This window comes from Sander vitreus, chromosome 21 (assembly GCF_031162955.1).
Source record: "Sander vitreus isolate 19-12246 chromosome 21, sanVit1, whole genome shotgun sequence".
NCBI classification, from domain to species: domain Eukaryota; kingdom Metazoa; phylum Chordata; class Actinopteri; order Perciformes; family Percidae; genus Sander; species Sander vitreus.
In genome coordinates, this window is record NC_135875.1 from 9,488,071 (window position 1) to 9,515,269 (window position 27,199).

General features: G+C 44.6%; 1 protein-coding gene across 8 annotated transcripts in view; it reads left to right on the plus strand.

The window, feature by feature from the left end:
• ctbp2l (C-terminal binding protein 2, like) overlaps positions 1-27,199 on the plus strand; it is a 97,262-nt gene that overhangs the window by 50,378 nt on the left and 19,685 nt on the right. The window contains exon 1 of one of the 8 annotated variants that reach the window (XM_078278499.1): positions 1,713-3,522. The exons of 6 other annotated variants lie outside the window; for them this stretch is intronic. In XM_078278499.1, the coding sequence (XP_078134625.1) occupies positions 1,713-3,522 (1,810 nt within the window). Of the gene's footprint in view, positions 1-1,712; positions 3,523-20,226; positions 20,388-27,199 lie in introns of those variants that run through there. One more of the 8 variants, XM_078278505.1, reaches the window with a different exon arrangement.

Consider the following 27,199-nt stretch of genomic DNA (forward strand, 5'->3'; position numbering starts at 1 on the left):
TGCGACTTGCTACAAAAACTCTTCCTTTAAACCCCTGTTCCCTATTTCAAACCGAAATAAAGCACAGAATAGAAACAGGCTGGTAGCCATCTAGTTGTCACAGTCCAGTGCAGTCCAATCATATCCCCCTCCCCTCCTGCCTTGTTCTATCCCACACAGTCTGTCTAGAAGGTGAAGTCAAAGCTGGCAGCCTCCCGTGTTATCAGATCTTTTCCCATCACACACTTATCAAAGCTCCCTTTTCTTCTCCTCCTGCCGCTGGTTTTTGTTTACATTGCTCTTGTCATGGCAAGTAAACACCGGCAGTTATCGCTCAGGTGGCAACATCTCAGATAAGCCACATCTGCTCTGTTGTACATCTGGCGTATGAAGTAGCAAGGTGCGAGCTCTGTGAGGGGAAATCAAACTTGACTGGTAACAGTGCCGTTTATGCCGATTCAATTTGTGAATCAAAATCTTCTGAAGCAAGCATAGCATGGCCTTATTGTGTATTATATGGCAATTTTGAAGATATATTTTTCTTTTGCATCTCCTGAATCATGCTGATTTTAAATAATAACTAGAAATAAATTCAATTAAATGAGCAAGTCTGCTAATTGTTTTGAATAATTTAAGTAATGTAATAAGCAGACATTCTAATTTATGGGGGTGAGAAAAAAAGACATTGCATGCTTGCATATTTTTCCTCTTTGCATGCATTTGCCTGTATGGGTATTTGTTTTTGTGTATTCACATACTGTGTGTGAATCTGTAGTTGCCCAGTAGAGGAGGCTATGCATTCTCCATGGTTCGAGTGGAGCATCTCCTGGCCTCCTTCTAGTAGCCACTGGATTAAATCTGACCCTCAGTAGTACTTGTGTGTCCAGGCTTTGCAATCACCCCCCTCCCCCACTCTCTAGGGACACACTACAGAAAGCATGTCAGTCCCCAACCTCCGCAGTCCCTCGGGAAAGATCCATTCATGCCCGGGGAATGCCGGCTGCCAACGAATGGGTTAGTAGTAGCCACTAAGCACCGTAAACACTGTAGCTTTACACTCCGTGAACACATCCAGGGGCCTCAGCAGCGTGCTGGCTGTGTACACTATCTGGTTCAAGTGATGTCAGAGGGGGCAGTGGATTAAAGTAGGTTTTAGTTTGACGCTAATCCCCTTGTGGCAAACGCTGTGGACGAGAGGACTGTCCCTGCCAATGGCGTGCATCAACCCCATTGGATTAGCACGTCTCGTCCCCTCCTCCATTCTGTTGGCATTGTCCACCATGTGTTTTTACCCCAATTTCTTTAACCCCGGTCTTAGTTTGGAATGTAAGCATGGCACCCAGCACAAGCATGATCCCTGCTGTAGAATGGAACAGAGCCTCTCCCTAAAGGTGTGTTTTTTTTTTCTGTTTGTGTGTGTTTGTGTGTGTGTGTGCACTCTTTCTATGTGTTTGTCATGTTGTGCCTATCTCCCCATGGATTTCTAATGTTTCCAGGTCTGAATTATTTAGATAGGCTGCCAGCAGGGAGCTACATGATAGCACAGACTTAAGAGTGAGGGGTGGGGGGGGCTACAGCTGCAGATCAGGTAAAAGGGTACCTCATGCTTTACCTTTTCTCCTTTTCTCTCCACTCCAGCCTTTTGAACGGGAGTGAGTGTAATTGGAGAGTTGAAACACAATACCCAACTCTATTTTCCGCTTTTATAGCTGTCTGCTTTATTGTCTTTACTGATGCCTAACTCAAGTGAGCGGTCGCATTTTGGTGGCTCTCTGGGCCAGCGTGGTGTAGAATGGTCTGAAGGTCAGAACGACAGGGCGGCAAGTCGCTGTCACTACTGTGGCACCATTGCTGGTCATAGGAATTCTTTGGCACTGGATGGAGACGGTGGAGTGGGGTTTCACCATCACCTAGAACTCGGTGAGAAACCGGATCCAGACTTCCAACCCCCCCTGTACAGGCAGATCCATCAGGACCGGCAAGGGCAGCAGCTACTGAGGAAAAACTCTGTGCCCGATCTCAGCAACAGCCTCTACCTCAGGCGAATGATGGCAGGCCGTGCCTCTGCACCACCTCAGGATTACTACCTATCTGACGCTACCTTATCTGGTCAGCTACCTGAAGAGTCAGGGCTTTATAGGGATAACTACCACCTGCTCACCAGATCAGCCTTGCATTATGGGCCCAGCACTGGGGGGGTGAGGCCTACCTGGGATCAAGGACAGGCAAGGGCCACACCTTCTGTGCTGCCCTCTGCTTCAACACCTACCCCCGCGCCTCCTCCCCCTCCTCCCCCGCCTCCTCCGCCACCTCCTCCTCTTCCCGTTCATGAGCTGAGCCGTTTGTACAGGGAAACTCTGGGATCTAAGATGATCCCAGACATCCACCGTATTGGTGGCCGCTTTTCCTCTCCTGCAGTCTACGGGGTTCAGCCCCTTCATCCTATTTACGCTGCTGAGCCACCGTCTTTCTCTGCTCACCAAGCTTATAACAATTTCAACAGTTTGTCCCTGGACCCCCGCCGTCTACCTGCCACCTGTTCAGGGGTGGACCCAGCTTCTCAGGGAATGGACGGAGCTCTCCCCCGGGCTTATGGAGCTGTAGCCTCCCAGAGGTTTTCTTATGACCAAAACTATGATCCCAGCTCAGCCACAGCTGGAATGTCATCCAGCATGCCTCATCACTATCCCAGCACTGCAGACCCCAAGAGGATGGTGGACCCTGCCTTCTTGGCTTTCCTGCGAGCTGAAGGCTTGGCCGAGAGCACTATTACTCTCCTGCTGCAGCATGGCTTTGATTCCACTGCCATGCTAGGAATGATGGAGGACCATGATGTCCGCTCTGTGGCTCCTAACTTGGCCCAGGCCCGTGTTCTGTCCCGGGTGGCGCTTGGTTGCAAGGAGAGCGGGACGGTTATGCGTGCCCGATCCAATAGTTTTAGCTATCGCAATGATGTCTACATGCAGCCCCAGGGTTTGACCATGGACGCCAGCCTGATGCACCAACCTCCCACCTCCATCCAGAATGCGTCCCCCAGGATGGGAGAGTATCTTGGTAGAAGACCCAGCAGCGCACCCTCCCAGCACCTCCTGGAGACCACCTCCTACCCAGCAGCACGGCAACTGGCAACTGGAGCTTTGCCGCTCAGCGCTGGAGGATATAGTAGTGCTGTGACTCAGGGAAGACCCGTCTCCATGTACAATGCCCATACTGGTCTTGCCATGTCTGCTCTTGGACAACAGCCTCCACCAGCCCCGGGCACCCCTGGAGCAGCGCCCAAAACCTTCTCTGGCTCCTATTCCCCCATGGAGCTGATGAAGAGAGCCACCAACCTTCCCGCACCATCGCCAGTAGCAGCGCCAAGCCCACTTCACAGCCCCCAACTTCTCCGGAAAGGGATCAATGCTGCCCCTGAGAGTACCAATGCTCCTGCAACTTCTTCCTCCACTCACCAAGTGCAAAACCTTAACAACACCAAGATGGTAGGACGTCGCACTGGTCCACCTGTCATAGTCTCAACCATGGTCACCACACCTGACACAAGTAATGTCAAACCTCACCTTTCTCTATAATTTCGTCAAACCCTCTCTCCTCTGCCCTTGTTGCTGTTGCTTGTTGATTTATATTTTTTCTGTAGGTTTTGGAAATCGTTTATTCTGATTTTGTTTGGTCATGGATTAAATGCACAGTGAGATTTAATTCTGTATACAATAGATAGATTTTTGGCATACTACAAAACAAATCAGACCGACAGTCTTTTTGAACAAAGAAGTAGACTTGCATGTAAGATGCATTTGACAAGTTAAGCAGCTTTGCTCTGAGAGGTCTTTTTTTAAATTACGCAACTATTTATACAAGTATTGCAACAGGGTTGTGTCATTTGCCGGAGGGGATCCTGTCTCATCACCAAGTTGAAACATTTCTTGTGTGCAGCACAGTTATTGAGGTCAAAATTGTTTCTGTCATTTTCTTTCACTTTGTTTAATGGTCAGAATCCTTTTTGAAGCAACAGGGTGTTTTAGGAGTTGTTACGTAGGTCCGCCTTGCTTTTTCAAGGTTTCTTCTACAATGTAAACACTAAAATACAGGAGAGTGTTTACTAGCTGTTCTCTTAATATACTCACAAACCCCTTTTCTTTTCTTTTTTAACAAGACAGCGTTAGTAAATATTGCATACATTTCAAGCTTGTTTCTAGTATATAAAAGTTTCCTTGATGTAGAGTTGCTGTCATTCTATTTTACACTCTACTCTCACCTAATCAGGGCTTAACTCCCTCAAATCCAATTGCACTAATTGGATGTACGTATAGTTGTGACTATAATAGATGATGTTTTTTATAGACACCTTGTTGTCCGTTTGAAATTCTGGTTGCATTGTAGTGCCACCTAAACATTCTTTCATTTATTTGCTTTGTATGCTATACTTACAAACAAACTCAATTGTTCTCACCTCAGACAGTAGGTATATGAAAATTAAATTTTCTCTACCTGCTCAAACTGAAAAGTTATTTGAAAGTAAAACCAATTCATTAGTCAATTTACATTTTTATTGAGTGACAGTAAGAAAGAAATGTTTCTCTTTTTGAAGGTGGCAAATCCGAACTTGTCTTTTTGTTTGTTTTCTACAATGAATGGTGTATTCTTTTAAACCACATATTTCTGTGAATATGTTAATTGCTCATCCTCAGTGGCCTCACAGAACCCATAATTGTGTTGATTTATTTGTGGAACCTGTTTGTCTCATACAAGGTTAATAAAGTATTGTGGCAGCTTTTTATGCTCAGTTTACCGTGAGAGCAAGGCATCATTTCAGCTGATTTTGATACATAAAGGCCTTGATTTCTCCCTTTTAACAAGTTTATATATTTTCCGGCTGATGAGAGCTGATGAGCTTAGGGTCTTTTAAGCTTGCTTTTATGCCATGTAACCCTGTATCTTGCCTGTCTTTCTAAAGGTAGTTACACACCAACCAGACGGCCGACCGTCGGCAGAAAAGGCAATTGGACTGATCAGTCGGGTCCCCGAGGTCCAAAAAGTGCCTCAGAACACACCGAAGAGACGCCGACTTGAGCAAACGCTCTGCGCGTGTGCGAAACGTAATACGTCTCCATAGCAGCAGGCGGCGCTGAAAATAAAAACCGGCAGCTGATTGGACGAACGCGTCACGTGGTTCTTTTTTCTCCGGAAATTCACAGCCAGACTGTCATGGCGGCTTGTTACGATCTCATATTGTACTAAAATAGGTCACCAAAACGTGTTTCTGAAAACATTTTAAGCGAGAAACAGGCCATACAGTTGCTGAATCTGTCTTCATTTCAGATGGACAAAGGTTAGTTTAAAAGATTTTCGTCAGATTTTGAGAGGCTCATCCGCTCGCCATTTCTGGGTGAGTCCCGACTGCCCTGTCTCCAACTGAACATGTCGTGTCGGCCAAAATGAAGGCTGACGGCTCCTCGGACAGACGACGGCACGGGACACACGGAACAGTCTCGAGTCACCGACCTCGCCAGACGGTTCCGACGGCCGATAATCGGCTCTGTGTGTCAGCGCCCTAATGGGTCTGCGGGCTGCTGCACTCACCGAGTGATGATTTTTATGAAGTGGCACCCCTTCATGTGTTGTCAAATTAAGAAGCGAGGTGCAAGTTTTAGAGGAGGGGGAAGGAGTTGGGGGAGGTGGGAGTGGGAAGTCCCTTTTTGAGCTTCATGCTAATTCACACTGCTTTCCAAGGCCACAGTGGTAGCCCCCCTCCTCCCTCCAATACACTTTTAGCACAACAAACTCATTTGCATGTAGCTGACATTTGTTGCTTCAGTAACTCCATCTGATAATGGGCAGCCCTTGCCGCCGATCGAAAAGCATACTTCTTAATTGTGTGTTGCTATGCAACCTAGGTTTCGGTGGTAATAAGAGATAGATAATCTTCACATTTAAGCAAAGGGGAAAAGTGGAGCTCTGTGTGCAACGTTGCACATTTATTCTGTGCACTTGTTACTCTTTTTCTTGAGCAGTCGTGTGCAGTTTTGAGTAGGAGAAAATTTAGTGACAATAAGAAGATGTTGCAGGGCACTTAATGAAAACATTTCGCTCTACTCCCCCTCCCAATCCCCCCCCTTCTCTCTCTCTCTCTCCTTGTACAGTGCACATCTCAAGAGACTGCTTCTCATTTCTTGTGCAAAGGCTTTAGTACACCAGTGAAGACATGCATGGTGTTTTATGTTCAAACATGCATATTGATGAAAGTTGACACATTATTCCTTTTGCACCTACTGAATAAATTGGTTGTTCTTCTGATACAAACCAGTCTTCTCTCTTTATCATCTTACATCAAAGTGTAAATTTACACATAGCCGCTGAGGCATCCACATTTCTATATTGTTCATATTCTCAATGCAGAGTTTTAAAAGCAAAGATGTAGGCTTCAGTGAAATCAGTAGCTCCTTAAAATATTTATGTAAAAGGTGCAGGTGGGAGGGCCCTGCCTGTGTACTCGTCTTCGCTGGACACTGTCTTGGTTGGCTAAGGCCATAAGTAGTGTTAATAATGGCATTAAACGGTTGAGTCAAGCTTAGTTGCAACAGTTCCCTTCCACCCAAAGTAAGGAGAGCGCCTTGCAGCATTCGCATTGGCCATGGAGTTGTCTGTCAGTAGCATCCCACAGAGCAGCACAGGTGGGTAAATATAACTATTATGTCACGTGAAGCAGAATAGCCAACCTGCTAGTTAGAGACGTGGTTGGCTAGTAGCCTGAATTGTGTGCGTGCTCAGTAGATTAACTAAGGTGGATGCTTGCATGTTGTCCACAAATGCCAGCACGTGGTTTCCTTGTGGAGTTAATCCGCAGAACATCTTCAGCTGTACTTTTCTAGGCTGGAGAATTAGGAGGCGGTGGTGTGTTTGGGGGCAGGGCTTGTAGCACACAGAAAAGAGAGACACCAGAACTTGGCAACAGCCTCTCGTAGCCATATGGAATGTGTCAGTTGACGTGTTCACCTGTATAAGTCTGTTCTCTTGGTGCCCATGTACCCAGGTTGTATCTGCTCCTTCCTGGGAGGTTAGTCAAAACATTGCAGATCCCTTTTTTTCCCCTTTTTGACAGGAAGCCATCACTGATGCGGCTGACAGTTATGTAACCTTCCAGTGCATTGCTCCTATGGGAGCCTGAATGTGATTTTAATTTCCCTGCCTGTATTTGGAAGGACATCCACGAGGATGCATGCCTAATGTGCTCTCAGCTGTCCTTGGCTAAACTGCTTTTTTCAGGTGTCTGACATTGATTTTAGTGTGCACTCCAGTTTTCCACTGGCTAGTCATAAAGAAACATCCCCTGTATGTCAGTGTGGCCTTAAACTGCATATTCCTGTATTATGGGTTTGTTTTAGACACAGGGTAGTGTTTGTCTTCCTGTGCAGCCACTGTACTTTTTTGATTTTATGAAGGTGCTTTGATGTAGTGGTTACGGTGTTGCCTCTTATGCATAACTCCAAAGTATTTTTTGTCTTCTGACATACACAGATGTGTGTGCGTTTGATACACAATGCTGCGGCCCCCCTTTTCTTACTACACATATACACAGACCACAGCTGTCCCTCTCTCAGCAGCAGGAAGTGTTTGTCTTCATCTGAGGCCGCAGGATGTGACAGCATAACATTGGGACAAGACCTTAAGTTTCCTCTATCTGTCTCTTTCTTCCTATGACTAGCACTATCCACTGTGCATACAGTGGCACTCATACATTTATGAACCCATGCTAAAGTTGACTAAAAAGAGGAATACAAAAATCATCTTTTGGAAATTGATCTTAATGCCTTAATTAAAAAAAATGAGGAAAAATCCAACCTTTAAGGGCACCAATTTTCTTTGTGAATGAATAATGTATCGTAAATAAATGTAATGTTCTTCCTTAAAATGCAGGGGGCATAAGTACACCCCTATGTTAAATTCCCATCCTCATTTTTTTAATTAAGGCATTAAGATCAATTTCCAAAAGATGATTTTTTTTATTCCTCTTTTTAGTCAACTTTAGCATGGGTTCATAAACTTATGAGCACCACTGTATATAGTGCTGTCAGACAGTATTAGGACAGTGATATAATTGTCATTGTTTTGGCTCTACTTTTGGATCTGAGATTAAACAGCTTTAAGGCTGTTTGAGGGTGTTGATGTCCAACAGTCTCGTAACCTTCTAACACTTTTAATTGTTCCCCCAACTTTAGATCAATGCAGCAGGCAGGACAATGATCATAAGCATAAAGACAAGAAAACCAAGAGGTTTTATGGTGAAGAGTTAGTCTCCTGACCTCATTCCAATTGATCATGTGTTTCACTCGCAGAAACCAGAGTGAGGGAAACAACCAAGAGGTTGAGGCCCGTCAGTGGGTCATAGATTTCAGACATGAGTCTGCTAATTAAATATGAAGTGTTTTGGTATCAAAAGGGCTGCAGTCCCTACAGTGTTTATCTTACATGGATGTAAACACCCTCATAGAAAAGATGTAATTTTTTTATTTCAACTACAATGTCCTTGAGTACAGAGGTAACACAACAACAATGTATCACTGTCCTAATACTTCCTGACTGTGCTGTATATTGACCCCTTCCTTACTACTTGTTGATGTGGCAATGGGTTAGGGTCTAATGGCTTAAGTTACCTTTCTAGGAATAGCCCAAGAATTAGAGTGAGGAAATCCTGCTGACCATCTGTGTGTATTTGTGTGTGTACGAGTGCTACGGATATGTGTTTCTATGTGTGGATGCTACTATACAGGCATCACGTGTTTGTGGGAGTCTGTGTCATCCTCACTAATCCCTTTGATATGAATGAGTGGAGACAGACAAAAGGTTTCAGCTCACATGGCATTGGTCAGGGGTTACTACATGGAATGTAGCTGCATAACAATAATCAGTGTAACTCAGTATTAATCTCGCACAACACCACATGTATGCATTGTTGTATGCAAGTACTGTATCTATGCAAACCATGCCTATTCAAACATGTACAATGCAGTTAAAGAGTAACATTTTGTCATATAGGCTAGGTCTGCAGCACATGAATGAATGAATGAATGAATGAATTTTAAATGAAACGATGACTGTGAGGTTAAAGTGCTGACTTTCAGCTTTAAGTTGAGTGTTTCCACTTGCAAGATGAACAGTGTAGGAGTTGTAACCCTTTGCCTTCATTGCTTCCTTATTTTTAAGGTACAGAAACTAATCTGGCAAGTTAACAAAAAACTTGAATAAACTCATTTCATTTAATATTTGCTCAAAGTCTTCGTCATCAATGACGGTCTGAAGTCTTTGACCCACAGATACCAGCGAGCACTTGTTCCAGGGGCTTTTTGCCTTCAGCCTAAATGAATGATCAGTTGGAATGAAATCATGTAGCTGTCTTGGTCTGTCAAGCACACTCATACCCATAAAAAACTTGCCATCTCTGCATGTTACGGGTCTGTTTTATTGTGTGTTTTATGTGTATAAAAAGGGCTATGAGTTGTACACTGACTGTTTACACCTTCAAATAAACATTGGAAGTCAGCACTTTAACCTACCAGTCATGGCTTAATTTAAAAGTGCAAACCTCAAACAATGAAAAAGCATTTTCTCACTGCACTGTATACTCCTGTGATGACTGCGCTGTTAAAGGCCGCTGTTAACCTCTAGATTCTTAAACGCTTATCTGTGCACAGTCCTTCTGTCATGTGTCTCCAGTTTCTCGAGAACTTGGTAAATGTTACATGAACTATCTGCTGCTCCATCTCCACCCGGCCTCTGTATTGTTTGAGCCCCCGGGGAAATATGGCCATGAAAATCTATTTTTCCACTGCAGTAGTTTTTTCTCAGGAAAAAAAAAATAAGTGAAAGGAAAAAGTGTTGTCGAGGCCCATCTCCATCTTGCCCGCCACCCCTCCCTTGTTGTTTTCTCATGGTTGATCTTTCCAAACCATCGGTTGCGTTCACAGAGGGATTAATGGTTTTTGCGAAGCCAGCCAACCCGTGGAGGGAACGGAGCCTTCAAGCGAATGAGGAACAGCTGGTCTCCCTCTGCTTGTGACAGCTTGAGTGTGTGTTTGTATGCATGCAGGATAGTAGCAGCTGACCTCTGCACAGGGTCAAAAGTGCCGCCCCTGGTCCGAGTGGGCCTGAGGTCCTAGGTTTTCTCCCATCTACTGTGCTGCTATTAATTAATAATGTAAATTGGTTTTCAAAAGCATTATGAGTTTGTCTACACATGGTTAAAGTAGTTTTCTGGTTTCAGTGCACTTTTTAACAGAGCATTTTGTGTTCCATGTGTTTATTTGAAGATTAAATGGATCCTAACAAAGATTTGAAATGGCCAAAAAACACACTGAAGTAGTTTTGAATTCAAACTGAATCAAGCAGTGTGTGTGTGTGTGTGTGTGTGTGTTGTGTGAAATATCGTCTGGCTATTTTGGGAAATCACACTGTCATGTTTATACTGCTAGTGTCCCTATTCCGTGGCTGTTTTGTTTACAGGATAGCAACGATGCATACTCACTGCTCGTGCTGTAAGAATGGCAGCACTTTGATATAATCTCCCCAATATCTGTCATCAATTCTGCCCTATTATTCCTCTCTCCATGGCAGCTGGGGAGGAGATTGGTTTTGTGCATGTCGAACGGCAACAGCTGCATTCACTAAAAAGGACAACTACCTCTGCACACCTCCCCAGTCCTCCTTTTTTGGTCTCCCACCCCCTCTTTCTCTCTCCCTCAGTGGTGGGCAGGTCACCCTGAATTATTCATCAGTGTGAAATGAAAAAGCTCATGGATATTGAATATCCCCTCTGAAGTGGTGGCCAACCTTGTGTTTTTTTTTCTTTCTTCTTTTTTTTTTTTTTTGCAGCTGAAAAGAGTAAAGAGCGGCAGATCTCATTGCCAGGGTATTTCAAAGGTTAACCGATTGCTTTACCTTGCACACATATTTACTTTCTTCATGGTCTGTGGCCGGCGAGCAGGGGTTGCAGAAATGGAGTGGATGAAGAAAAAGATTGAGAAAGAGAGCAGATGAAAAGAATAGGAATAAAAAGGTAGAACAGTAATCTGTGTTCCTGTGGATATTTTTCTCCTGAAAGAACTCGCTCCTCTGACCACCACAGTGGGCTACCTCGTTGTGTAGCTGCAGCTGATTCGCTAACCTTTCTTGTCGCGTGTTTTTAGGCCTGTTTCCTTCCTGGAATGAGTGCGCCTGTGGTCGGTTGTGGTCATCCTGATCGACCGGTTGTCATTAGTTTCCCATGCGGCCCACTGTGTTCCTCCATTGTCCCACTGCCTGGTCTTTTGTCCTGTGGTTTGATCTGCGGCCCACACTGCAAATCAATGCTTCTGGTTGCCATTCATTCATCTCCGCAGCCAGCAAACACAGCAGGGACCCTCAGAACCTCTTCTTTGGGAGAGCATATAAAATGGGCAGTGATGATAAGGAGGAAAAATCCTTCAAGCTTGTTTTTTTAGGACATTTTAGTCAAATTAAAATATTTAACTTATATATACTTATAATATATACTTTTTGCTGGTATTAGTGTCTTTATTTATCTAACAAGCAAGCTGGATGCTGTTTCCCTAAAGGACAGAGACTTGAAAAGCCTCCTTTATGCCAGAGAGCAGATGCTAAGATAATGAATAAATACCATAAATAAAAACTACTCAAGGGGCGAGCCCCTCCTTCCCCGTTTGGTATGTTGTACATGCTAATAGGACATGGAGTGTTTTATTCGTTCAATAATATCCAAACAGCATTAACCCTGCGTCACACTCATTGGTCATTATGTTGCTACTACCCCTATACCCTCTCAGTCATTACAGTCCATTTTCCTCCATTCCCAATTTCTACTGCAGCATAGCAATTACTCAGGAATCCTTTTAGGAGTATTCCCAAGCCGTACAAAGACCAGAAGTGCCTGCAGGAAGCAGCCAGGGCTTTAACTGGCTAACCTTTTCCAAAGGTAATCTTAACAGAGTTGTAATGACTGACAATTGGAGAGTGAGGGGAATTTTACTTTCTGAGGAATAAAACAAGTCAAACTAGAACTGCAAGCAGTTATGACAGGGTCCAAGTCTCCCGGTGCCAGTCGCCCCCAACGCGAGTCGCCCCCGACGAGCACGCGAAAGCGGGACCCAAAGCGTGACGGTGGGGAGGCAAACATCGGGAAATATCGAGGGCATGAGCCACAAGTTCTGTGGTACGTTGCCGTTGCAAATATCTCATTAACATTGAGTAAAAGGGCCAAAACTGGTCTACATTGACTATAACGCCCCCTAATGGCCGATCTTTGCCAAATTTGGTACAGAGCCACAGAGCTGCACGCCAAACAAGCAAGACAAGTTTCATGTTGATAGAAATTAGTACGGCAGAGATATTGCAATCGCAAATGTCCCATTTGCATGCATTGAGTTATTGGCCAAAACACATAATCATTGATTATAGCATCCCCTAATGGCCAATATTTGCCAGATTTGGTACAGAGCATTGTAGTGGGATTGTTGAACATCACTCTCAAGTATCTTGTTGATATAATTTAATTTGGCCAAGATATGATGTTTCTGTTTGTGCATACTTTAACGTAGCAAAATTCTTTTAATAACTTTTGGTCAGGACCATCTTGGCATGCTATGTACCAGGTGGGGAGACCCAGAGGGTCATGGCAAAAAAGAACCTAAAGTTTCAGGTTGATAGCATTAATTTTGGCCGAGATTTGGCACAGTTTGTGTTTTTGTAGCTAGCTACACAAATTTGGTCGTGCGTAATTTGTGCAATTTTTATCCGATAAAAATTCTTTTGATAACTTTTTGTCAGGTCGGTCTGCAGGTGCTACATACAGTTTTGTGCAGATCGGTCGCACGGTCTAGGAGGAGTTAGAAAAAGTAGGTTTACGATAAATCACGATTTTTCGTGCGTAAAAGTCTAGGCCGAAATGGGTGTGGCCTATATTTGGAGATTCAGCTGAATTCAGGGAACACGTGGATATGTGTATTTTTAATGTGCGATGTACGGTTTGGGAGTTAAAGGACCAAATGCGTATCTCTGCTATAGCGCCACCTAGTGGTGCACATTGTTTTGTCCGAGGTCCCTACAGGGATCTGGACTAGTCCTGAAAACGGCACCCCCCCACACTATGTACGGTTTAGGCTGTAGCATCAGTTTTAGGGGGAGAAAAATAATAAGAAACCTTAGGAAAGCAATAGGGTTCCACAGCTCCGCTGGATCTGTGAACCGCGTTGCCTTGCAAACGCGGTTCCCTGCCCCCTCGGGCTTGGACCCCTAATGACTTGTCTGCCAGGAAATGGTTTTGAGCCTCTGCATTCGTTTTTCGCATGTTTGAGAACATCCTGTGACTGGCAGATGCTGGCGCTTTAGCTTAAGTGAAATACAGACAGGACGTGGGGCAGCGTCGTTGGAGCTCGGAGGTGTCGCGTGTTCCAGGTGTCGTATCGTGTGACCATAATGCAAACTCCAGTTACAGTGGGTTTGGGGATATGGTGGGTGGTGGGGAAGGGGTCTGCTCTGCCAGAGAAAGTGTGAAATATCATCTGCCATGGTGGAGCGAGGTGGATGAGGAGGTGGGTGGGACTTTCTTCCAGAGGGTGTAGAAGATGAAGCGAAAGGGGGGTTATGATGATGAAAATGGCTGTAACTCTTTAGCAAAGTGAGCTTTAAAAGGCTGTAAGTGGACACCTCATAGTATCTGATGGCTGACTCCTGGTTGACAAGACCCCGCGACCCTGGTGTATTTATCGTAATGGAGCACAGCTGTGCTGCAGCTTCGATGGGTTAATAGCCATGTGACAGCTTTTGGGGGCCGCAAGTGGGAGCTATTGTGTGTATGTGTGTGCATCCATTTTATTTACTCATGCACTCTGCTGAATGGCACACAGGGGCCACACTTGGGAGGGTGGGACTCTCTGCTGCGTCTCCACTCTCTCTGCCAGGCCAGATGGCTCCTGTCACTGAGAGTGGAGGAGAAGCGATGGAAGGAAAAGGGGAAAGAGGGAGCTCTGAGCCGCCCTTAACAGCGCCAGAGTGGCCCGTCCCCAGAGCCCCACATCTGGAGACCACCTGCAGCTGGTTCACCCTGCTTCCTCCGTCCTCGTCCCTTTCCCTCTTGCACACGCTCACTTTCTCACTGGGTTTTTCCAGATGGGGGAGGTGGGGCTGGTGGCAGTGGTGTATATGGTCAGGCTGTGATTTGTGCCCATATTTCAGCAACTTATGTGTGTCTCTGCTTTGGGCAGAGCGGAGGGAGGAGCAGGCGGGAGTGAAGTAGGGATGGGAGGAGGAGGCGGCGGCAGCAGCGTGAAAGCATAGCAAAATATCATTTTATTTTATGACTGCACTAGTTTCTGAGTGTTGTGGGTTTTGTATTTGTTATATTTCGTTTTTTTATTCCTCCCCAAGTAAAAAGTGAGAGATGTTCGTTTTTCTTCCCTTCGTTGTTGCTGCAACTGATCCAGAGGCCACAGGGGGACCATTCCTGCCTGGAAAATAAAGCCTGCTTGCCTTCCTTGGCTCCCCCCAAATAAAATTCACTCATTTGCATTCCCATGCTGTAATTTAGCCCTCCTCTTTCTCGCTTTCTCTTTCACTATCTCACTGTCTTTCATCCCCACATCTTTTCAGCCCTGGTCCTTGCGGTTCTGCAGGGATTGGAACGTGGGAGGGGAAGAGAGGAGGGGAGGCAGAGAAAACAAAAGTAGAGTGGCAGTGTTGACTCAGGGTTGTTATCTGGACCACTGCTAGGGGCTCGTGTGTGTGTGTGTGTGTGTGTGTGTGTGTGTGTGTGTGTGTGTGTGTGTGTGCATACATGCCTGGGGGGGTTATTTACCCTGGGTGCTGTTGCCGCGGCAGGTGCCTCTCGGTGGATAAACCTAGGCCTCCTAAATAAATATTCACCGTTGGGAAATTAGACTTGCGTAACCAAAAACTACACTACTACTACTGCTTATTGTCACACCAAGAATGTCCAGTCTATTGAATATCAGCCATCTTACTCCCAAATCCCCCCAAAGAAGTGTAACTTAAAAAAATCTCAGAGGACTTTTGGATGTTTTTATGGAGCAAAAGGAGAAACCAGTTTGTAACTGTATTGTACAGTGACTGTGTTTTAGAAGAGCGGCTCTCCTGGTATTTGGTTGGATGCTTGATATTTGGTTAAACTCCTAAACTAAGTTGTTGAGTGAACAAATATAGTATGGTATTTGTCTCAGATTATATTACATTATTCATTCACTGTGCACATTAGGTGTAGAGTGGGTAAAGTGCTTGTTGTCTGTAGGAAAGAGTTGCCCACTTATTGTCTAGTTTAATTTGCTCTGGTTAGAATCAGTAGATGAGTTGGTAAAGTTTAGCTAAAACTTGCGGTGTATTCCTTGTACTGTAGTTGGGTCTGATGACAAATTAACTGCTCCAGAGCTTGTTTTGTTTGTGCGGTTGTGCAGAGTATAATTACCCTGTTCAGATCTGTCTAAACAAGTCATACCAGAATGCAAAACTATGCATATTCAGATACCACTAGAGGCAATTGAGAACATAATGTGTTTTGTAATTTGGGTGAACTGACCCTTTAATTACTGGAACATTAGCCTATACGATGGCACATAACTCTCTAAAAAAAAAAGTGGTAATACACCACAACATAGTTAAGAATGGAAAAGCATAAAAAGCAAGCAAACTATAAAAGCTATCAGTGGGTATTCTCTAAGGTTCAACTGCTTCTGAGCAGAACCCCCTGCTGACCAGAGTCCAGCATCTGAAATGGACCCCTGAACCTCTGGTCATAATGTGGTCAGCTGAAGCCACATCTCCAAGCGGCAGGTTGGCTCGTTCTACCATTCGCTTTCTTAAAATCCCTTTAAGTGCTTTAGGGGGATTTAACATGCCTTCTACATCCAGCATCCTCTCAGCAGCCAAGTTCCAGTGCTTACAGGAAAAGGGCGCTTACAGTTTAATTAGGCTGGTCAATGAAGAGGGCTCCCTCTCAAAGGTAAATCCACACGGACTGTAAGGAGGCTCGGGCCATTTGTCGGGTCTTCCAAAATGTGACTGCTGCTTCTGATGTCTCACTGTGCTAAAGATCAGGGCTTTAAGAAGTCCTGCATCAGAAGAGAAATGAGAGTGTAGACTCTGAATTCTGAATTCTTTAACTCTGAATTTGAAAAATGTATTATTATGCCTTTAAAAGAAAAATGCATCTAAGGAAAACATTGCTTTGTGATTCCTTTGCCGATATAACTGGATCTGTTGTAGTGTAAGGGTTTTAAGGCTCATACATTTTTAAACATATAAATACTTTTTTATGAAGAAAAATACCCAGATTTTCTAATAGGAGCAGATTGGAATAAACCAATTTTTCTCTCGATTTTACATCCTCATGCACACCGAAGCACATGGTCATGGTTGTTTTTCACACAAGATCATGGTTGTTTTTCACACAATGATTGCTCAGAATTTAATAGAAAATGAAGAGAAAAATGAAAGAATAGAAGAGAGGAGAAAATACAAATGAGCAGAATATGAATAAATAAAAACTCCCAGAAGTAAAAAAAAAAAAAAAGAAAAATGAATTTTTAAAATAAGGTTTTCACCATGTTTTTATATTCAAACACAGACAAATGATTGATTAATTAGCTTCAGATATTAATTAGTTTTATTTCAAGTCATAACTCAGGTGGTGTAGTAATAACTGGGTGTGCACTGCAGGCACTAATACTACTAGTGCTCAAAGGTGTGGTTGCAGCTTTGCTTTATGGCAACAGAGGCTGAGGGGCCAACAGATGTAGCCTTCAGTACTGGTTTAGACCCAAGTCTGGCTGCTCTACATCTGAAAGAGGAAGTTTGTGTGTGGGGGGGGGGGAAGAGAAGCGGACCTGCTGTGCCAATCTGTTCTCATTAGTGTTACTCGCCTCCTCCAAACATGTAACGACATGCACGTCAACTGCTGGTGTCAATAGCATATAGCTGTTTGTTTGCACGTAATCCGTCCCCTCTGTCCAGCTAACCTTTCCACTAAGACCTAAATCTCTCATCAGCCTCTGATTGTCAGCCATGTCACCTGCTGAAGAAATCTGGAGAAATATCTTCAGGGAGTTACTGTAGGAATTTGCAAATTTGTGATTCCAAGAATTAACTCAAAATCAACCTGTCCTTTGCGTTATTTGAAAAGATTTAGCATTATGTTTGCAGATCCTCACAAATTTTCCACAACAACATTGTTGAAGTCAATTAATGCTGCAGTTTCATGCACAAAAATCCAGACCAGAACTACTTCATGAGCCGATGATAAATAAAAGTCAAGCCTCAATCTCCACAAACAAGCTTTCCTAACTACAATGAAAATGACTGTTTACCTAGAACTGAGCTATTCATTGTACTCAACATGCTCTTTTGATTGAACATTTTAGGGTTACAAAAACTGAATCGTCTCTTACCTAATACTCAAGACTAACAAAAAACACATTTTATGGAAAAACTGTTGAAATACTGCCAAGTAATCCCAAAAAAGGAACTGAACCTCAACAATACCTGTGAACGGAACAGCAGTGGTCAGATATAATCTTTAACTGCCTATGTTGGATCTCAATTACATTCGACCTCTAATGGCCCTGACACACCAACCCGACGACTGATCCGTCGGCTCCCCGAGGTCCAAAAAGTGCCTTGGAACACACCGAAGCGACGCCGTCTTGAGTGTACATTCTGCGCGTGCGCGAGACGTAATACAAAAAATGAAAACAGGAAATGACAACGCGTCACGTGGGTCTGGCTTCTCCAGCCGATAGTAATGGAGGCTTGTTCGAAATACGAGCTCGTATTTTACGAAAAATAGTTCACTGAAACATGTTTCTGAAAACATTTTAAGCGAGAAATAGGCCATACAGTTGCTGAATATGTCTTCATTTCAGATCGACAAAAGTCAGTTTAAAAGATTTTCGTCAGATTTTGAGAGGCGTTCGTCACTAATCCTGCTTGTTATTTCCGGGTTAGCACTCCACCAATCAGATTGGTGGAGTGAGTCCGACTGCCCGCCCTCCGACCCAACAAGTCAGGTCGGCGAAAATGAAGGCCGACAGCTCCTCCGACGGACAACGGCACGGAACACACCGAACAGACTCGAGTCACTGAGCTCGCCAGGCGGTCCGACAGCCGATTATCGGGTTGGTGTGTCAGGGCCTTCAGACTGTGGAGTTGGCAGTAATCGGTGGCCATTCACAAAACCTCTGATGTTCTTTGATACGCCCTCCCTTCTTGTTCTTTTTAAAATATCCCTAACCTCACAGAATGCCTCTGTCTTTTGAGAAGCTGTGATCTGCCACGTTCTATATTAACATATTGCTGTCAGTCAGCACCCCCCTTCTCCTCCATCCTCTAATGTTATTTAAGAGAGAAAGATCAGAGGGGCAGCCGTATCACCACACTCCATCAAAAGTGTGTGTGTGTGTGTGTGTGTGTGCGTGTGGCCGGCCAGACACACCGGCCGGAAGTGGGGGCTTCTGCCTTTGATGGTCACACTCTCTCAGATGTGTCATTGCTACAGACGGCGGCACAGCTGACATGCCGTGTCTCTGCTCGTTGGGCTCTCGCCGCTGAGAACCAACAGCCCTGATAGTCACCTAAACACACACACACACACACACACACACACACACACACACACACACACACACACACATAAAAACACACTCAAAGTGGATTCACACAATTATTCCATACAAAAAAGAAAAGTGGATTCACACCAGGATGGACACATCCTCCCAAAACTGCTCAGTCCTTTACACCTTTCCACTTTACTGTCATTGATAATCAGTTGTGGCGTGTGACCGTGCGGGGCTCTTTGTCTATTGGTCGCGCCTGTCAGGCAGCCGGTGAGATGTGTGTATATGTGAGTATTTATTTGTATTTGCGTTGCCTTGCTCTGGCCGTGTTGCAGAACTGCAGGGAGGCTCTGGTTACATTGTTATTCTAAACAGGGTGTTTTCAGCCACTCTTCTTCGCAGTCATTCAGCAGAGCGATCTGTCAGTTCGCTCCCCTCCCTCCTTTTCCCTCCAGGGACCAAACTGTGAACTTTACACACTCGGCTCTGATGACTTCCCTGATGGTGCAAAGAAACAGCCAACTCTACAGCTGTAATGTTATTGCTGGAGTGGCTTGAATGTTGCATTGTTCCTCTGGTTTAAAGTGTGTGAGCATGTGTGTTTCGGTGTGTGTATTACATATTCAGAGCGAGGGTGGGGAGTGTGAGTGTCACTATTCCAATCTTTTCCCGGTAACCCGCAAAATTCCGTGTGTGTGTGTGTGTGTGTGTGTGTGTGTGTGTGTGTGTGTTTTGTGTGGGTTGTTGAGGTCTAGATGAAAGTAGAAGAGCAAAGTAGGAAACCAAATAATCGAGAGGGTGCGTGAGGTGAGGCTGGGAACAAACAAAAGCAAGTGTGTGAGAGAGAGAGAGAGGGAGAGAGGGAGAGAGGGGGGAGGGAAGGGAAGGGGGCAGGCATTCTTAAAACACTGGAGTCCAGATCAGAAATAAAACATAAAAAGGGGAGAAGAAGGAGGAGGAGGAGGAAAAAAGGGAGGAGGGATTGTGCTTGAGTGTGTTATGTGTACGGATCCTATGAAATGAACACAGCCGGGGAGTAAATTGTGCGAGCCCAGAGAACTCAGCTCTGCATGTTCGAGCTGGCACTTTTATTTTAGACAGATTTTTTTTTTTTCTGCCGCAAGATCTTTTTTTTTTCCCGCTGCTGGTTTATAATCGGCTGAGACAAAGGCAGGAGAAAAGAGCTAAAGAGAGAGAGAGACATAGAGAAAGATAGAGAGACCCACAGTGAATAGATGTTGCGCAGCTGACAGCAGAGGAAGCAGCAGAGAGTTTCCAGCCATCACGCTCCCCGACCGCAGCCTTTTCTTCCTGGGAGATAAAAAAAAACAGGACAAAAGCGCCCCCCTTCAAAACCCCCAACCCCCCCCCACCCCTCACCATCTCCAACCCGCTACCGTCCGATCACCAGCCTGCACGTCGCTGTGTGTGTGCACATAAGGACGCCACTGGTGTATGGTGCTTTTCTCTCAGCCCTCAAAGGCATGGACTGAAGATGATGCAGCCGGGGGCTTAGTGAGAGATCTCTCCGCAAAAACCCCTTCCCCTCACCAACAGGGCCAGACCAAGAGGAGCAACTCCAGGGGAGGGTGGGGGGAGTGGGGTTGAAGGAGTGGAGGAGGAGAAGAAGAGAGAGAGGGAGGGGGGGGGGTATCCTCCTCGGATTATTGCGGAGGGTCTTCCACTTCCCTTTTTTGTATTTTTTTGCTTTTTTTTCCTCTCCACTCGCCTCAACCATCTTCTGTTTTTGCTGCGATGCATAGTTTTTAAGCCGAAGGATGTGGAGACAACATTTTCCAGGCAAGCAGCATGTTTCCTGTTTTCTTTTCTGAATGTCTAATAAAGTCTGGCATGTGGGAGGTGGGAGGGAGTTAGGTGGATAGGAAGAGGTGGGGGAGTGTGGATAAGAGGAGGGGAGAAGGAGAGTGTGTGTGTGTGTGTGTGTGTGGGTGTGTGTGGGTGGGTGTGTTGTGTGGTCGTTAAGGTAGGCAAGTAGTCCAGTATGTAGTTATTTCAAGGTCCGCCTGTCCTGCGCTGCTGCATTTGGCTCCGTGTTTTTTGCTTCCTCTGCGGTCTTGGGCTTTGAGGGCGCTCTGTAGCTCGGGGCAACGCCAAAGAATAAAAGAGCGGGAAAAAAGAGAAAGGGAGGGGAGGTCCGGTGTGGTTGTGCCATGGATGCTGTTGACACCAGCTTTTGTCCTGTTGTGGAGTGTGGGCTCGGCCCGCCCATGCACACAGAGGGTACCATTTAAAACAGGCGTGCGCTCATTTTCTTGGCAGGGGATGGATTGGTGTGGCGGGCAGCCGGGTGGTGATAGGGGTGGGGCACTGGCAATGCAGGACAAGTGGCCTTTGTGTGCTACTTTTGGGGAAGTGAAGGGAGGGAAGGGCAGGGAGGAGGCTTCCAACAAAGGGTGCTTATACCCACCCTCCTCACCCACTTTACCCCCTCTCTTTAACCACTACAACTCATGCAGTGACCTCGCGCTGTCACAGGCAGATGGTTTGTGTGTGTGTGTGTGTGGATAAGAGGAGGAAAGTAGTAAATGAGTAATTCAGCCTCAGTAAACTAGAAGTTCAGGCTCTGGCAGAGTGCCATATGAAAAGGGAGGAAACTCGAGCAAGGAAAACAAAGTGTTGTTTGATCCAAAGGCACATCTGTGCATTATGCCAAACTTCTCCATTAATCCACAGTCAAGCTCCTGGCAGCCCTCCAAGGTTGTGTGTGGGTTCCTATTCATTTGTTGCCACATCCATGCAAGTGCATTCCTGTTGTGTCCGTGTCTTTATGCAGATCTCACTTTGTCTTTGCAACTTGTACCTCAACACTTATTGCACACATGATTGCACACATTGTCATTAGTAGAGTTGAGGTTTGACAGCATATTGTTGAATATAAATATAGTATAGAATCTTATTAAATCCATTTATAAATAGTTGGTCTAGCTTACTTTTGCGCACATTGTATTTCTCAAGCTACTTTCTTCAAATACTAAAAGTCCCAATTCATAGCTATGAAGTGGATAAGCTTTACTTATTGATATATGCATGAAAGTTAACTGGCAAGTTAAAACTACTGAAACTGACTGTGTGCTATTAGCGAGTTAGTTTCACTAGAGAAAACCCACCACTGTGTTGATCTCACAAATGTCGAGTGATGTCAAAGGTTTTTTTTTCTTTCTTTTAATAAATTATCTTTTGGCCGAGCAACAGACAACAGCCAAGTCTTAGTTTGGCCTTTCGGCAAGTTAGTTGGAGAGCTATCGTTAATTCACTACAGCCAATAAAATCTACGCCCGTGACATTTGCCATTTCAAATGGCAAAAATCAGTGCTGATTTATTTTGAGAGCCTGCGATCAGAATATTTTGTAGATTCCTCTTTGCTAATAAAAAGATATAACAATTTGACTTGTTAGCAAATTCAGCTATTTTGCCAACCTGGAACCAGCAAACAGAAACAAACCACACAACACACAGGCCACATTTTCATGTTATAACCCCACTCGCCCCTCCATGGGCATGTTCCTCCACCCACACACAGCCTCCTCCTGTTTGACTGGCTGCCTGTGTAAACCAGGGGATATGGGTCATGTCTCAGCATAGTGCTGCTCAGGGTGGCACAGTAAATGGCTGTAACTGTTGGCGGTCAGCAGCAGCAGCAGCAGCCACCCCCACCCAGCCTTGTTGTCAAGAAGGAGCCACCTGCAAACAGCCGCTTGAGGTTGCTAGGTAACCGTTGGCAGCAGAAGATGATAGCATAGTGGAGTATTTGGTCTCCCATTATTACTAAAGTGACTTGTGTTGCCGTTTTTGCTTCTCTCATCTCCGTATTATCTTTTTCATCCCTTTCTGTCCCTCTTTCCCTCATGGAGGCAACATAACACCAGCAGCAGAGGCCAGCGGTAGGAAGAAACTCCTAGCTCCCTTCCCCACATAATGGAAACTCTGGCCTCATCTCCCGTTGCGCCGCTCTGCTGCGTCCTGCTGCCAGACTCTGACTAAGTGTTGCTGGCTCAGGAACCGCAGCCTCCAGCCCGGTTCCACAAGTATTTGTCTACAGAAATGATTAGAATTAAAATACTGATGACTAAGAGAGATTGAGAAACAACAACAACAAAAAGAGAGAGATCTCATAAATGCTAGTAATCTACATCAAGTGGTTTAAGCCCTTTCACTGGAGACCTAGATTTCCAAAATAATTTTCATTGTGACCCAGTTCTCATTTTTGACAACTGTTGTGTGATCTAATTGAGAAAATGTTCTGTTTTTAGAGCCCTAACTGGGCTCACCACCTTTTATTACAGAGACTTGAAAATATTTTAGTAAAATAATATCTAACAGTAATGGACATCATTTGTGTGATTGCATTTTTATGCTATAATATTGTCATATTATCAGTATGTAATCAGTGGCATAAAATGGTCTTAAAATGACAATAATATTGTTTATCGCCATTCATTTTGGGACAGTATATCGCACAACAAAAAGGAGTTATCGTGACCCATTTCATCATCTTGAAACCCACATAATAACTCTCTCAGAGCTTTTAGGAAGCTTTTATTCCATTACAGGTACACAGCTACCACAAACGTATGATACACGGGAGTGCTTATTGTAAGTTTCTAGTGTAAATATTTTAAGCAGTTAGGCAGAGGTGTTTTGTCCCGTCATTAGGAGATAAAAATGAGCAACATGTACAGAAAGATCTAAAGCTGTAAATTGAATACTTTTATATTAACATCACTTTGAGCTCTGGTAACTTGTGTCAGGGATTTGTTAATGGGTTGGTTTTGCCGTTAATTGATTTTATAGATTATTCGCTAATGAAGAAAATTTGTTGCAGCCCTAGACCTGACAGAGTAGATCAGCAGGGGGTGTGTATGTGTGTGAACATGTGTTACAAGCATTTATTTTTTTGGCAGGTAAACCCATGACAGCAGTTGCTTCTCTCAGTGAAAATGTACTAGTCTCAAATTGTCACACACACATTCGCAGACTGGCAACAGTTTAGCAACAAGCAGAGGAAGCGAGAACACAGAGGAAAGGAAATGAGGGCGATTAATTACTGAAATTAAGAGCACTCTGCCTCCCATGGTTCTAACGTGACCCCCAACACTCCACCGCCCCCTGCCCTCAATGTGCACATTTGTTGACATTTGATGCGCTGTATGCATCACATTGACATAATATACTGTAGTTGTTGTTGTTGTTGTTGTTGTTGTTATTGCTGTTTTTTTGACCAATAAATCATGGGTCAAATGAGTAAAAAGCTTAAAGAATATCACTCCTCATATTTGGTGAAGGTGATGGGTGCAAAATCTAATAAATCTGCCAGTTTATGTTTATTAAATTAACAACCAAACGTAATACATTAAAACATGAAACAATATTCTAGATAATTATATGCATGGCATCAATATCACCATAGAGAGAAAACGAGCTGAGAAGGGTGTTGCATGCATCTGTGTGTGAATGCATCAGAACCCTGGTATTGTGCAGCTGACAGGCCCAGTGGTTCTGGTTACGACTGGTTTGATGTACATGCTGTCAGTTTACCACAGGGGGAGTGTTGCCTGTCACCTCTCTGCTTCCCTTGCCCGAATACATTATCTCCTCTCAATCAAAATCAGCAGAGTGAGAATCAATCTGTCACACAGGAGGACACACACACACACACACACACACTCACACACACACAAATACACACTCTGGCTCTTAGAAAGACAGAGCAAGAGGGAAGGAAAGAGAAAAAAAAATTATAGAAAAGGAGGAGAAGGAATGGCAGGATGACATGAGTAAGGAGGGCAGTGATTACAGCTGAGGAATGATAGCAGAGTTGTGGAAGAAATCTTATGTGAAAAGCGAGATAAAGGAAGGAGAAGGGGATACATGGTGAGCGAACACAGATACAGAGCTAGACATCGGCAGACAGGAGGAGCTGTCAGAAGATGCTATCATACAGGGAGTGATCTGGTAAAAATGCAACACTGCCGACGATGCGGCGAAATGTAACAGAGGAAGAGTCGGTGAGAGGGAGATTGAAAGAGTAGGAGACCGAAAAGGTCAGAGAGAAACTCATTGGATGATTCATGGAGTTCAGCCTGTCTAACTTCTGCCTGAGGGTTTGACGCAGCCTGCCAGCTGCTCCTCTCTCCTACTGCCTCACCCACAGATTCTCTCACCTGCACACCCACGGCTGTTTGTTATCTGTATACCAGTAACTGCTGTCTTACATGAAGCAGGGGGAAGGTTACAGGTGTTCTGGGTCTTTTCTGTGAGTCAAGGACAGCCTTGCATGCCGCAAACCTGCAATGCCTTCATCAATATTTTTTATATATCACCTTTGAATCAAATGACTGAGGTTGCTTGGAGTGCTGAAATCTATTAACTCTGCAGCCCTAGTTACTAGCCTCTTTTATCTTATTGGTTTGGTTTTTACTGCACTTTTATGATTGAGTTTGAGCAAACAAACTCTGATGAACTTACCATGCGTCATCTGCCCACCACTAAATGGCAGTCATAGTTGGCAACTAGCTGGTGAGAGACTGGTGGAGACCAAAATAGAGGAAAGTGAATATTGGACTTATATTCATCAGGTGGACTGAAGCATTTTAGCATTCAAAATGAATGCTAATGTTACTCTGTGTATGCTGGATGTGGAACGATTTGTTAACACATCACTCAGTCACAACAACTTTTGTTCATAACTGTATCTGTAAGCTCGGCATTGTGTCAAGTGTCATTTTATACAAATCCATCAAGCTGACGTATGCTGTGGGGCTGGAGATTACGACACTGGAGAGTGTTTTAATTATTGATTAGTCGGTGAATTGCTTTTACAATTTATGGGTTATTTGTTTAGTCTATAAAATGTCAGCAAATAGTGGAAAAAGCCCATTTCATTAAATAGCTCAAGGTGATGTCTTCAAAATGATGATTTTTTTTTTTTAAATCAATAGTCCAAAACCCAAAGATATTTTATAAAACAGAAGAAAGCAGATCAGCCTCATATTTTAGAAGCTGGAACCAGTGAATGTTTTGTATTTTTCTTTGATTAATGACTAACGATTAATCGCTTATCCTAATTGTTCTTTAATTTTCTATCGATAGAATAACCGGCTAATCATTTCAGCACCTGTATGCATGTGTGCACCATATCAGATGTGGTCAGGCACTAAATGCTAGAAATGCTAAAAACCCTCTCCTCAGTTTGGTGTAATGGAGTCGGTCTTCACGGTCTTCACCCCCCAGCTGCCTCTATTAATATTCAACGTGCTGTCAGTTGCAGATGTGGGCCAGACAGCCGAGTCGCCACGCCTCACCTTTCCCGCCGCCATGTCACCCGTCTTGAACAGCGAGTGTGATAAGTAGGCATGCAGGCAGTGATGGTGGTTGGTTGTGGGCTGTGGGCGAGGAGAAGGAGGGGGGGAAGTGGTTGTCTGTCTGTCAGGAGAGAAAACATCTCCTCTGCCCTTTGCACCGAGAGTGTGAGGGGGGTACCTCACACTCCCGACCTCAACTCTCGGCACAGATGCCAATTGTGCCAAAAATAAAGTGCATTAAAACTGGCAGCCAAAGCCTCTTAAGTGATCACCGTGACAATAGGTGAAAGGCATGAGGAGACGACACCTCCGTTTCAATCCTCCCCCCTGCCCTGAGAGGCTGCGCTGCTGGACTGCTCGCTTTCTGTCAGCTTTATCTGCATCCCTCTCTCCTGTCATTTATGTGCTCTCACTTGCTCTCCTTTCATCCTCCTCTTCTTCTCTGATATGTCTCCTGGGAGCTGTTTCGGCTAACAGACAGTGTTTAGTCTATTTTTATGCATGCTTGTTTTACATTTTAATTTCACTCTTCTCTGTCTCGCTGTTTTTCCTCCCCTTCCCTCCCCTCCCACCTGTTTGTTTCCCGACTGTGCTTTTCAGCCTGTTTGTGCAACGGCCACACACAACTTTCTCAATCTTAAATCTCCTAATCTCACCTTTATCTGCACTAATAAGCCTCATCTGATGCAGTAATCCCACAGAGCATGTCCCTTACTCTGACGGAGTCTGACGTCATTGTAATCTTCAGGATAACTTTAAGAGCACACAAATGCACACCCCTGCACTCACACATGCACAGAGTGAGATCACTCTTTGACTCTTAGAGCATCCAGATGCTGATCTTAGCAGCAAACTGGAAGAGAGCAGCAAAACACTAGATAACAAGGTGATGTCATGAAATCCCACAGAAACACCCATAGGGGATCTTGCTTGCTTTTGGATTGAACTGTTTTGTCAGCTTGGACATATTCATAGCTGCTGAATTAGAGTGAAGATCTTGACCTGTGCAGTGTTAGGGTGCTAGTACTAAGTGGGGAACAGTTGCTTTCCTTCTCAGGTCCATCCATCCTCTGGCTGGCTTCTGAGCCACGCGCCGCTCAGAAGCAGCATGAATATTGATGCTCCTCTCTTGTTAACATTGTATGAAGCAGAGCTCGTAATTGTCCGTCTTCTCAGCACGACACGTCTTCCTCAGTGGGACATGTGAGAAGGTCGGCCCAGTGGGGAGCTAGGCTCTTCTCGGCTCTCTTCACTTTAAGTGAGAAAAGTGGCGAGAGGGAAGAAGAAAG